This window comes from Helianthus annuus, chromosome 5 (genome assembly GCF_002127325.2).
Source record: "Helianthus annuus cultivar XRQ/B chromosome 5, HanXRQr2.0-SUNRISE, whole genome shotgun sequence".
Classification (NCBI taxonomy): Eukaryota; Viridiplantae; Streptophyta; class Magnoliopsida; order Asterales; family Asteraceae; genus Helianthus; species Helianthus annuus.
Genome location: NC_035437.2, coordinates 147,573,945 through 147,587,706, shown reverse-complemented (window position 1 = coordinate 147,587,706; position 13,762 = coordinate 147,573,945). Strand labels below are relative to the sequence as shown.

At 34.0% G+C, this 13,762-nt stretch overlaps 2 protein-coding genes across 15 annotated transcripts; one reads left to right on the top strand and one right to left on the bottom strand.

Annotated features, from left to right (window-relative positions):
• Positions 1–2,023: 2,023 nt before the first annotated feature.
• LOC110941588 (5'-nucleotidase domain-containing protein 4) lies at positions 2,024–9,047 on the top strand. 14 transcript variants are annotated; one of them, XM_035990763.1, is made up of 18 exons: positions 2,025–2,600; positions 3,086–3,180; positions 3,449–3,756; positions 4,161–4,238; positions 4,463–4,683; positions 5,048–5,140; positions 5,225–5,308; positions 5,391–5,525; positions 5,691–5,805; positions 5,878–5,940; positions 6,888–6,941; positions 7,070–7,127; positions 7,677–7,753; positions 7,829–7,899; positions 7,982–8,042; positions 8,154–8,234; positions 8,575–8,637; positions 8,769–9,047. In XM_035990763.1, exons 3-18 carry the CDS (start codon positions 3,478–3,480, stop codon positions 8,889–8,891), a joined length of 1,656 nt encoding a protein of 551 aa, XP_035846656.1. In that variant the 5' UTR covers positions 2,025–2,600; positions 3,086–3,180; positions 3,449–3,477; the 3' UTR covers positions 8,892–9,047. The 14 variants fall into 14 exon arrangements, with proteins under 14 accessions (XP_035846658.1, XP_035846653.1, XP_035846656.1 ...); XM_035990766.1 differs by having other exon boundaries at positions 2,026–2,600; positions 5,409–5,525; XM_035990769.1 differs by having other exon boundaries at positions 2,038–2,600; positions 5,409–5,525; positions 5,691–5,796; positions 8,154–8,213; positions 8,769–9,043.
• LOC110941589 (sugar transporter ERD6-like 6) lies at positions 9,016–13,502 on the bottom strand. Its single transcript, XM_022183248.2, has 18 exons — positions 13,311–13,502; positions 12,948–13,010; positions 12,775–12,864; positions 12,025–12,084; positions 11,867–11,932; positions 11,499–11,564; positions 11,352–11,427; positions 11,206–11,270; positions 11,029–11,121; positions 10,773–10,853; positions 10,611–10,695; positions 10,483–10,529; positions 9,978–10,040; positions 9,846–9,905; positions 9,666–9,731; positions 9,538–9,597; positions 9,349–9,463; positions 9,016–9,248 (listed from the first exon to the last, which is right to left on the bottom strand). Exons 1-18 carry the CDS (start codon positions 13,500–13,502, stop codon positions 9,136–9,138), a joined length of 1,461 nt encoding a protein of 486 aa, XP_022038940.1. The 3' UTR covers positions 9,016–9,135.
• Positions 13,503–13,762: the final 260 nt, after the last annotated feature.

Here is a 13,762-nt window from a genome sequence, read left to right as displayed (position 1 = left end):
GTTTTAGAAAGGATACATTTTTAAGTGTTTTCTGGCCATTGCGTTTTATAAATAAGACATTTCTTTGTGTTTTTTGTGCATTGCGTTTTAGGTAAAACACATTTTTATGTGTTTTCAGTCTATTGCGTTTTAGAAAGCAGACATTTTAAGTGTTTTATGGTCATTACGTTTTACAAATAAGCCATTTCTTTGTGTTTTTGGTGCATTGCGTTTTAGGTAAAACACATTTTTATGTGTTTTCAGTCTATTGCGTTTTAGAAAGTACACTTTCTTTTTTTGTTTTTAGGCTATTGCGTTTTAGAAATAACACATTTCTTTGTGTTTTCTGGCCATTGCGTTTTACAAATAACACATTTTTATGTATTTTCAGTCCATTGCGTTTTAGAAAGTAAACTTTCTTTTATGTTTTTAGGCTATTGCGTTTTAGAAATAAGACATTTCTTTGTGTTTTCTGACCATTGCGTTTTACAAATAAGACATTTCTTTGTGTTTTTGGTGTATTGCGTTTTAGAAAAATGTCATTTTTAGGGTTTTTTTTTTCAATTGCGTTTTACGCAACTGAGTTTTAGAATTTTTTTTTCGAAAATATAGCAATAGTATACTCGTTTTAAAGATAAAAAACACTCGTTTTTTTGGTGCAACTTTTATAAAAAAATAATGTCGTATGAAAGAGTTATTAACGTTTAAAAAATGGGAGGGGGGATTGGAGGAGAGAGAAACTATTGCCTTGGATTAACTAGAATGCTCCTAAACAAACTCACGCGCCTCTTTTATTCCCTTCAATTTCCTTCATTTAATCTTAGCCCTTGATTAACTAAATGGATGGTCAAGATCACATTTCCTAGCATTCTTAGCCAAATAAATTTCCTATTATATCCTAACCCTAAACAATAAACTTCACACAAATAAAAACTTTAGAATACATACTACACTTTATAACAATTGTACTACAAAACAATCTCCAATGCAAGATGAATTTTTAAAATTTTTTTTTCACATCATTTCACTATTCACCTTCCTTCCTATGGATCTTTCTTCATTTAAAACTTTACTATTCACAAATATCATTCTATCTTCACATGCACTTAGCCAAAAACATTTATACTCTATCTCTTCCAACTCATCACTCATGTCACAAATCCACCACAAATGCATTGCATTGGAGAGGGTCTAACACGTAAACCTATTAAACTAACAAAACAAATTGAACTAATACTCTAAAATATGAATTTTTTATACCTAATAAATAACTGATAGCGCCATGTGTCACAACTTTATGAGCACGTTGAAAGGTTTTTCCAATTTTCTTCACTCAAAGTGTTTAAAATAATTTTTTTAAAGTTAATTAAAATCCTTTCTAAACTCAAAATGCTTCTTGATTTTATTTCCTTTGTTACAGACAGCTATTATCCAATGACATTAAAGAAGATTCTAAATAATTTTTTTTATCTGCAAGCATCAAATATCATTCAACTCGTATAACATACTGGTTTCTAACCCAGTAAACAAATAAACTAAACCCGCAAAGCACAATATAAACCCTTGATAACCTTCACATATTCTTAAACGATCTCGTCTTGTTTTCTCCACATAACTTATACCAGCATAACGATGATACTAAAATGCAAAATAAAACAAAATGCTAAAATAGAAAAAAAAAAAAAGACTTTTGGTCGAGTGGCAATCCTATCACTTTCCAAATAAGAGGTTATGGGTTGGGGTATCGTTTAAAACAAATTTTGTTCTGGGTTAAGCTAGGGGATTTTCCCAGTTATTAATTTCCTCATGGGTGGGTCGAGTGGTAGTTCTATGACCACCTTCTGCTCTTCGTATGGAAAGATGATCCATCTATCAGGGTGATCATGAGGATCATGAGTGTCCGAGCATTTGTTGTTAAAAAAAGATGTTTTAAAAATCAAGTCAATGCTCAATCTAAGAAGGGATCAAATGAACACTCCAGAAACTACAAGGGCCAAATCCAAAAAATACAACTCTACCCTCTTCACACCACCTCCACATGATCATCAACCAAACCACAACCCGAAAACAAAAAATATAAAAATAAAACGGTCACCACCACCACCACTCCGCCACCAGCATCTTCCGTCATCTCCGCCACCATTCCCACTCACAACAACCAACCGTACAACTCCCACCGACCACAATTCCACTCACACCCAAAACGACGACGCATCTCTAGCACCATTTAATTCCGTCCCGAAACCAACAACCTAAATGCAATTCTCAATCAAATCAAATCATATCATCAACCACTAGATTCCAAAATTGATTGCGTCAGCACCATTCAATGATTCATACGTCTTCATCACCTTCACCTTCCTCATTAATCACCAACGCTAACGCTGCGGATTCTCGTCGTACCTGATTCCTTTTGTTACATTTTCATTTAATAATAATAATAATATTAATATTATTATTCGTCACTAAATGTCTATATAAAACGTGAAATAAGATGCGTTTTCCTAAATCACTAACCGTTTCGTTTTGTTTCTCGGTTCTACACCCTTCGCATACTCGTTTCCCCCAATTTGCACCGGATTTAGGGTTTTGTTCGTTCAGAAAGTTGTTCAGGTCTCAAGGTTTGCTCTAATTTCATTAAATCATTATTCAATTGAATATGATATGATGTGATTTGTTTTTTTAATTGTTTATTTATTTTTACTGTTTAGGTTTTGATTGTGAATTGTGATTGTGACATTTCATGCATGATTCGTGTTCCGTGGTTTTAGCAATTAACATATTATTATTATTATTAGTTTTATTATTATAAGTTATTAATGCTGGTTGTTTATGAGTGATTTATGATTTGTGAACTGAGTTGTTGGAAGGAATCTGGTTATTAGTTTATTATTGTATTATGTTTCTTGTTGAAGATTTGATTCACACTCACACGTTTATGTGTTTCGTATAAGTAGACGATTTAAGATTTGAATTGTTTATGTGTTACCTTGCGATCGTGTCGCTGTCGTGATTTAATTAGATCGGTCCAGGGTTTCGGTGTTTGATTGCGTTTGGAGGCTGTAGACTTTTGATTTGATTAGTAGGTTTTTGTTGGGATTTTTAGGTGTTTATCACTTAGCAGAGCCTAACTGGGGAGTTTAAACTAAAAGCTTTCAGCATTTACACAGTTGCTTTCTGTTCTTTCACTGGTCAATAAAGGTATGTCTCGGTTTCATCATGTATTTTTACGGTTAGTTATCAGTTAAGGCTCTATACCTTCTTGATTTCATGCTTTTACGGTGTAAACTTTGGTAGTTATGTTATGAGGTCGTTAAGTTTGTATGATCGCTTATGAATGTATAGATTAGTTTTCAAAACTGTCATCTGGGTATACTGTATTATTTGTATTTTACATTTAAATATTAGAAAAATGGTGTTATTATGCAACTTGCTGATAATTCAATATATATATGTATGTTTAAACCAGGCCCGTTTCAGTTAGGAACAAGAAGTAAAATGGACGCCGTAGGTTATGGATTTCCATCAGATATAAAGGGACCCAATGGCTGTGGAAAAACTGAGGTTTCGTGTGTATGGGCATCTCCTGAAGGAGGGCAAAAGATCGATATCGGCAAACATATTTTCTGTAACAGGGCTGTGAATATGAAAAACATAGTTGCTGTTGGCTTTGACATGGATTATACACTTGCACAATACAAGCCGGAAACTTTTGAGTCACTTGCGTACAACGGCACTGTCAAAAAGTTAGTGGCTAACTTGGGATACCCTAATGAGGTTTGTTATGTTAATCATGCAAAATCTGGATAAAATATGTTTAAACTTTGAAGAAGATAAGTATTAGTTTAGTTTGTGGAATATTAATGCAATTGCAAAAGTTGATAATTAGTTAATTACTAGTGTCTATAGAAAAGTAGGAAGACAAAAGGAAAAAAGCTACATGAGGAATAATGTGACATAGTATTTTATTTCATATTGTCGTTGTCATCCCTTAACTAAGTACACAATGGATTCCTCATTTTTCATTTTTCTTTTTCTTTATTTTATCCTTTTGTGTTGATGAGCAACTACTATGTCAAATTTTGAGTGGGTCGAATCCTAAAATCTAGTTTTTGTTTCAGTTCGGTTATTTATTTTTCTGATATCTTATACTTTTTTATTAATTTTTTCAATGGACGCAGTTACTTGATTGGTCTTTTGATTGGACGTACATGGTCAGAGGACTTGTTCTTGACAAAAAGCGGGGAAATATATTGAAGGTTTACATTTTATACATATATACAAGCATATGCATATATATTTATCTATGCATGTATGCTCAGTTACTTTTTCTCAGGCCCCTTAAAGAGAACCGATAACTCTCTTAAGAATAAGAACATTATTCGAATAACGATGAATCACATTATTCTTTTAATCTGAACTAGTGGAGGGAATAAATTCATATATATTATTATATATTTTTTTCTTTCTTCTTTTTCTGCAGATGGACAGACATAAATATGTGAAAGTGGCGTATCACGGATTTAGGTTATTATCAAAGGATGAAAAGGTGGCCACGTATGGAAATACCCTCGTTCGAGATGCGTTTGACGAACCCGATTATGCACTCATTGATACCCTTTTTTCACTAGCTGAAGCTTATTTGTTTGCTCAGTTGGTAGACTTCAAGGATAATAATCCAGAAAAAATCTCAGAAGAAAAAGAGTAAGCATTTTCAGATCATTGTTTATGTACACTTATAGATGAAAGTGAATAACCATTTTTTTTTATAATCAAGCCACGTGTTTGTAAGTCTTAAAAGTGTTATAGAATATGCTTACATGGCATTTATGCTGAGCATACTATAAAAAGTTGTACACTTGATCATATACCTAGCTAATCTTGGTTGGATGGTTTTCTTTTTCATAACCGACTTTAATTATTCCTTTGTAAAAGTCCTGCCTATCCTACAAAAGTCATCATAACTAATTTAATTATTGCAATCTGCCTTTAATCTTATACAGTGAAATTATGTTTTCAAATATTACTACGGTTTATAAGTGTTGATGTGGAAATTATGTTTGTGCAGTTACTTCTGTATGTACAGAGATGTTCGAGCTGCAGTGGATCTGTGTCATCGTGATGGAACTTTGAAGCAGATGGTTGCAAATGATCCAAAAAAGTGAGACTTAAAACTCTTGATATGTGGTTATCTTGTACCTTTTAATATTTCTTCTGCTCATCAATATTTTTGAAATGAAATCAGGTACATTAATGAAGACAACTCAATAGTCCCGATGCTTCAGATGCTTAGAACTTCTGGGTTTGCTGTATTCCTGGTGACGAACAGGTACGCCTTTACTCTTGGTCTGATATATGTGTGAGTGTGTGTATGTACGATTACTTTAAACTACAAATATCTGCTTGATTAGCTTATATTTATTATGCAGCCTTTGGGATTACACAAATGTTGTTATGAATTTTCTATGTGGACCCCCAAAGCCAGATGGCAGCTCCTCGTTGACCCTTGACTGGCTCAAACACTTTGACGTTGTCATATCTGGCAGGTCATACTCTTTCTGTTTTTGCAGTCTTTTTACATGTTTAAATAAATAAATAATACTAAATTTTATATATTATTCTCTACTGTGTAATTGTGAATGTCCAATATCCACCAATACTGTTTATGTATAGTGAAACGTATCTCAAAGAAGTATACGTTTATTATGCAGTGCAAAGCCAAAATTCTTCCATGATGAAAACCGTACAAATCTTTTTGCTGTGGACACTGATTCGGGAATGCTTATTAATACTGATAATGGTAGTCCTATGGCTCAGGTTTGTCTGGAAAGTATTTTTTTTTTTACTTCTATGTTACATATATTATACATTTGTTTACCAAATTTTCAATGTCTTCAGGTGGGGGGTCCTTCTTTAGAACTGCCAGATCAGATGCCAGATAAATCTTACAAAGTGTTTCAGGTAATTGATATTTGTTGTGAGCTCCCTCATTATTATGAAAAGTGGAACGATTGATTGATCGCATTGAACAAATTTTTTTCTGCTAGTCAGCTGTTATAAGTACCCTTAAAATGGCATCGGGGGAAGTTTGTGTGCCCGAGTAAATATCACCAACTTTATAAATATGGAAATTGTTGCAATCTCTATATAGGGGCAGCAATTATTGACCCGACCCGAAAAAAATCAGGTATGGGTCGACTAACACGACCTGTTTAAAATACGGGTTGGGTTCAAGTTGACCCGTATTAAAAACAGGTCAGGTTCGGGTTGACGCATATTAAAAGCGGGTTGACCCGTTAACCCGTTTTAAGTATTTAGAAAAAAAAACTTTTATATTTTTGTTTTTCTTTTCTGTTTTCTATTTACATGGTTAGTTATAATGGTCGGGTTTGGGTTTGGGTTGCACATTTCAACCCGACACTATTCATCATCATCATACTCAGTAAATCCCATCAATAGCAAAGCTAAGGTAGGTTCTGAGGAGGGTAAGATGTAGACAACCTTACCTCTACCCCGTAGGAATAGAGATGCTGCTTCTAGTGAGACCCCCGGCTCGATAGTAGTTTTGCATCAAGCCTTGGACACAAGGCACATAACCCTCAACAATCAGGACAAAGGCCGATTAGTGCATGTACCCTTTTGTCTTTCGGCTATCAACGCCACCACATGATGCATGATTAGCCATCCCCCTCTTTTAACGTTATTTTCACGAAATTAGTAAAATAATGTTAAAATTAGTGCACTTTCACTTTTGCCCCCCGAGCGTCCACACATATACACATTATATTTTGATAGCTACGCGTAGAGGTGGCAAATGGGAGCCTTTCAACCCGACACTATTGAAGGAGATAATTCAATTAAAGACCCATTCGGTATTTTCTTATATGTGATTTTTACCTTTGTCTCAGGGAGGCAATGTTGGCCATCTGCATAAACTACTAAATGTGGAATCAAGTTCACAGGTGCCTTGTTTATGTATCTCCATTAACGTTTGTTTTTTAATCATGATCTTGAATCTAGCAAGTTGCGTTATCTTTTTTACTAGAAATCTTTATGGAGATAAATTAACACATGGTGTTCAATGTGTTAGGTTCTATATGTTGGAGACCATATATACGGTGATATTTTGCGCAGCAAAAAAGTTCTCGGTATAACTCATTAGGCTACCTCTTACTTTTCTAATCATAGTTATTAAAGGCGCTAGGCGCACTCAAGGCGCATAAGCCTCGCCTGGGGCGTAGGCGCAAAGCGCAAAAAAAGCGAGGGCGTGAAAAAAATAAAGCGCATAATGAAAAAAAATTAAAATATATTATGTATTAGAAAAAGAATACTATTCTTCAAATAAAATAACCAAAATCTTTTATATAACACTTTATATCATCTATTTAGTACAAAAAGTTCTAAATTATTAGTGTAGAAAAGTAGTTTCCTTGGATAAAAGAAGAAATTCGGCTAGAAACTTGTCGGAGTTTAGAGAATTTGGCCGGAAACTCTCAAGAATCTAGGAATCTCGTCGGAATGTGCGCCTGAACCATCACCTGGAGAATTAAAGCGCAAGTTCCTCGACTTAAAGCGCAACTGACTCGCCTTGCCTGAAAAATGGGCCTAGGCACAAGAGGCGATGGCTTTTAACAACTATGTTCCTAATAGCATAAAGAAAATTGTGTAAGCATCATTATTTTTCTTTACGTCAACAGGTTGGAGGACGATGCTCGTTGTTCCAGAGCTTGAAAAGGAAGTTAAACTTCTCTGGCACTTACGGGACACTCGTAAGGTAACATCAGGTCTTTTAGTTGCATACCACCACACAAAATCTTATAAATAACATACTTAATGCCTTATTATGCAGCAACTTATGATTCTTCGGAGTGAGCGAGATCACATTGAAGATCAAATTCATCACTTAAAATGGTCCCTTCAGTAAGCAACCACATTTTTCTGACAGTATTTTTTGTCATTGATTTTTTGTGTCGGTCTGATTTAACTTGTATTTGATTTGCAGGTGTGACTGTTTGGATGCTCATGAAGCAAAAAAGGCTCAGTCAAAGCTTGGTTCGCTTGAGGTTAGCTATATTTATATCTGGTTGTACATTTAAAAAAAATATTCTTGGCCCCGTTGAATTTATTGTAATATATGTTGTCATATAATTGTATATTCTTATATGCTGGTATAGGTACAACGTGAACGTGTTAGGGTAACACATCAAGAAGCTCAAAAAGTTTTCCACGAGAAGGTAGCCAGTTTTAGAACACAGGCAATTTCATACATACCCCTGTAAACTAGCATAATATCATATTCACCCAATCAATTTATTTAAATATACATGTTCAAAATATTAAGATTTCATATTTGCCCATTTCATTTTTCTTTCTCCTTTGCACGCAAAACTCTAATACGAGAAGGGTAAAACTTCATATTTACCCATTTCATTAATTTTTTTTATAAAATTATCGCCATATACCATTATATTTCTCCTTGCACTCAAAACTCTTATAAGTAAAGGGTATAAATTTCATGATAATTCTAAAATGGATAATTGTGTATTTTCTATATTTTGATTTTGTGTCGGGTAATTATGTTTTTCTGAACGACAGTTTCACAAGGTGTGGGGGCAACTTATGAAAACCGGGTATCAGAACTCACGTTTCGCTCATCAGGTTTTAACCATCTTTCAATCTTTCATATTTAGAAAATACCATTAAAGTCATGAAATATGCTCCGAATTGACTTATTCATAAGTTAAGCATATACGAAGGGCCTTAGTTTTTTATTTTATTTCATGATGTAGGTGGAGCGATTTGCGTGCCTGTACACAAGTCAAGTTGGTAATCTGGGCCTATATTCTCCTGCAAAATACTACAGGCCGAGTGAGGATTTCATGCCACACGAGTTTGATATCTTTTCACTATGAGATCTCTGTATATGATGATTTACCTTAGTTTTTGAAACAATTACTACACAAAACTATATATCAACATGTTCATGCTCAAATTAAATAACCCTATGCGCAAATATTAATATATAAAAAAATATAATGGTTAATAAAAGGAAAACAAATTGCAATTTTTGTCTTTATTCGGTTTTGCTTTGTTTATTGTGCATTTGCTTTTGCACACACCAACATTTGGCTAATCATGATTTTCGGTAGAAGCAGATCATCGGAATGAAAACTGAATCTCTTCGAGTGTTTTTCCTTTAGTCTCTGGCACCAAAAGGCCCGCGAAAACAACCGTTATAGCACTCATAAGCATGTATAGAGTGAATGTTCCTGTTAAGAGACCAACATTGCTGTTATTAGTATTATGCAATCACTGAAAACCTAAGTACAACCAAATTGACCCGTTTATTTGAGTTTGAAAGAGACAAACCTCCGTCGTTCCATGATAAAAGCAAGGGGGCTGTTAATGTAACGATCCAACAGATAAACCAGTTGGCTAATGTAGCTATACTTCCAGCGAGTCCTTTTATATTGACCGGAAGAATCTGTATCATCACCAAGAAACAATGAGTATAAGAAAAACAGTAATTACTGCGGTAAAAGATTTAATCGTAATTACCTCAGACATTATAATCCATGGAATTGGTCCCATTCCAAGAGAAAAACCAATGATCATTCCCTAAACAAAAGATTAATTAAACCAACTCCAGCCAAAATACAAAAAAAAAAAAAAAAGGAAAAAATTACCACAACTCCAATGACTGATAAGATGCCCATTACATTATACATGGTGGAACTTTCCTCCACAAAGCCCTGAAATGTTGCTTCTGATTATCAGTTGCAAGGATATTGACAAATAACATAGGTGCGGAAATGTGCGGATCTGTTAAAGTTTATCCGAATTATAAAAAGGAACTAGAAGATCACCTTAATGAAGAAGGATGATGCAACGATCGCAAGACTAGCAGTCATTCCAGAAGAAGAGACCTAGGATACACATTTCAGGTCAATCAAAAGTCAATAGATAAAGATCAATAGAATACACATTCATGTCCTTACTATAAGTAGAATCCTTCGGCCCGTTCTGTCAACCAACCATGTTGAAACTGCAGTTGCAATGGCCTGATATTTGAAGTATTCTTGGTTATGACTTAATTATGAAAAATAGCACTGATAATAGAGATAAGCGGTAAGATGGGAATGTGGGGCCAACGTAGGTTCGGGTATAAATGGGTCATTTTTTTGAAGAAAACCATAATGGATCAGATTGGGTTGACCCGTTTACACTTTTCATGCTTTTTATGAAAAACTAATGCCTTAATTATGATCACGTATGTAATATATTTTTTTTTAAATTAGCAATCTGAATATTTAAATTAAATGATTAAAGTGGTTCTGTACATTACACTCAACTCGTTTCCCTTTAGGCTATTTTTTTATTTGACCCGTTAAAAATAAGACCAACCCAAATTGACCCATTAGCTAAACGGGTTGAAATGCCACATCGGATAGCAGAATATTAAATTGGTGAAGAAAAACATTTGAGTCGTTGCGCGGCGCTTACTTGGATGGCACCAAGTCCAAATGTAGCAACATTGCTATTAGAAATTCCTGTATAATAATAGTAAATAAATAAATAAATAAATAAAATATATAAAAATCAGTAATATTAATCAAATATTCAAGACTGACCTGCAGATTGGAAAATGGTACTGGAATAAAAGAGAACACCATTGGTTCCAGTTGACTGTTGAAGTACAAGTAACCCAATTCCTATCTGCCAGATTTTAAAACTAATTTAAATAAATTGTCACATTTTATAGCAGTAAAATATGAAAGTTAGTAACAACATACCGTCAGAGGGAACCAATATCTTCTTTGTTTAAGATCCGAAAAACGAACTGTAGCTCTTCTGTTTGATGATGCCACAGACCTCTGAAAATTGCAAGATACAAAATAAATAAATAAACAAAATCGACATGTGTATGTATATACATATGTCATATAAGAGAAAGAAATAAAATATTTACCCGAATTCATCAATTGTGAGATGAAAAAATAATAATTTTGATATAAGAAACTAATCTCATAACAACTCTAAAAGGTTCACCTTAATTTCGTTTACTTCTTGGGTAATATCAGTTTCAAAACCGCGAAGAACTTGCAAAGAAGCTTCAAAATCATCTGTCATTCCCATTTTTGCCTGGAATATATTAATAAAAACTTTATTTTTTTATAAAAACAATCTAACCAAAATCATAGAATATAAAACACTTCGTAAACTTACCAACCACCTAGGAGATTCTGGGATGAAAAAGAGTCCAGGTATTAGAATTAAACAAGGAAATGTCCCTACATATTAAAAATAAAAAAATAAAAAAAAATAAAAATAGAATGATCATATAATTTAGCTTATGTAATTTTGAGGATTACCCAAAATTGCAAGTGCTCTCCAATGAACAAAAAGTCCCAGCAAATAAGAAAGCATAATCCCAATAGTAACTGATAACTATAAATAAGAATATAAAATATTAAAAAGTAAAAAACTTTAACTAATAAAAAAATAATAATAAGAATTACCTGGTTAACAGAACCTAAACTCCCTCTCATGTTTTGAGGTGCTATCTCAGCTATATAAACAGGAACCTTTGTAATACAACCAACAAAAGACTGTTTTGTTAGATTTCATTTAGCAACTAGTTTTTGTGCACAACTGAAATCCGAATAAGAAGACAGAGGGTCGCTCAATATAGAACGAATTTTTAGTAGAGAACTGTGGGAACTGCATAAGCACTTGTACCTGTCGTATTTATTGTGATACATAAGGTGGTTATGTAACCACATAATCCACTCTGTCTCCCATCATATACGGTCAGTACGTACAAGTGCTTATATAGTTATATACTTAAAGTTAGTTTTGTATTGAACGTGCCCCTTAAAAGATATACCGTGTAAGATATGATCCCAACACCGAATCCTTCTAGTAACCTTCCCATGTAAAGAAATGACGAATCCTACGAAAAACATAAGCGATTTAATCTGATAAAGTTTTTTTTTTTTTTTTTAAATGAAATAGGTTATTAAAGAAAAGGATATAGGAGCTAACTTTGGCAAATGATATGGCAAGCCAGCCGATTATATTAGGGATAGCGGCAATCATCAAAGACTGCAACAATAGAAGGAATCAAATCAACAATGTCATTTACTAAGATTAAACTAAGCAATAACTAAATCCAACATGACCGTATCTAATTGAGCCTGACAAAACGAGTGGGCCAGGTTAAAACGGGTCGCGTAACAGACACACATGCGCGTGCGCACATATACACTGGGATCGGGTTAAAACGGGTCGTTTTAGAAAATGTCAGTTTGGTTCGGATTAAAACGTGTTTTGACTAAATGGGATCATGTCATCTTAGAAAAAAAGATTAAAACGGGTTAAATCGCTATATTTGTTTTTGAGGCAACTAGCGGCGTTGGTCAATCGGAGGCGACCCATTTTGACTCACTTCAACCCATTCAGCAGAGAAAAAAAAATAGAAATCTACCATTTTTAAAAGATAAAGCTTGAACTTTCTAAATCTTGCTAAGATTTAATATATGGGGTGTTTGGATATGTGTTTCTGAAAGTGAATATTGGGACATGGATATCATGATCCAATAATATGATACTCAGTTGATTGACTCCTAAAGGTCAGAAAGTCATAATCAAGATCACTCAAATCAAATCTGTCTTCTTACAACATCACTTTATTTAGTTACACATCCAAACACTCCCATATAAATTTAGTTTTAAAGATACTATTATTCTGTCACCTCACAGAATAAACTTATTATTGCAGATACAAAATCATACCCCTTTTCGACCAATATACTCTGCAATCTGACCGCTAGCTATCGCACCAACCATGGCACCCACATTCGATAAAGAACCAAACACCGAGAACTGAACACAACAGTTTGAATCAGTTCAATCATATTCATCACAAAAAAAAAACACAATTTAAAAAGTTTCAATTCCAAAGAAACCTCAGAGACTGTAAGTTTAAGATCTCGACTGATTTCCGATTGTGTAGGTGAAGAATAGCCACCCTGCATGCATGTATCATCATTCTTATTACTCCAAATGACTGAAAGTTTAGATCAGTAGCGGAACCAGAACTTTTTTTTATTTTTTTTATTTTATTCTAAAGCTCTATTCTCTGGCTGGTTACAACTAAAACGTCCAACGAATATTTTTATTCAAAGAAAAACACACAGATTTTATATAAAAAAAAGCCAACAAATTTAACTGACTGGGTCAACGGACCCTCTTGACCCCCTGGTTCCGCACTTCCGCCACTGGTTTGGACGATGAGTTAACATATTACGATGATGGGCTTGATTGCTTACAGTGAAACCGAACTGAACCGGGCCCAAGGAAACGATGAGGACACATGCCAACACAGAAACTGAGCCATCTCTGATCATCTGAGATGAAGTCATGATGCTAGATTGTCTGGAACCCATACGATACCAACTGCCTGTATGAAGAAAGGGTTTTCTGAGGTCTCTCCCCTCCTCATTTTCATGCCTGAAACTCATTGCTTCTCTCTCTAGATCACCCTCTTCTCTAAACTATATAAAATATGGTTTTAGAGTGAGAAAGAAAGGTGATCATTAAGGCAGGTATTTTCATTTGGGTGTGATTGATTAATTATGTGTGTTTCTACATGAGTTTAATAATCTCAAAAGAAGCAAAAAAGCATAAGCTGATGGAGATTTTTTAAGAAAAATGGACAATCCAGATGGTTAGATTCATAATCATGTGTTTGTACATGCATTTTTTGTTAAGTTAATAATAA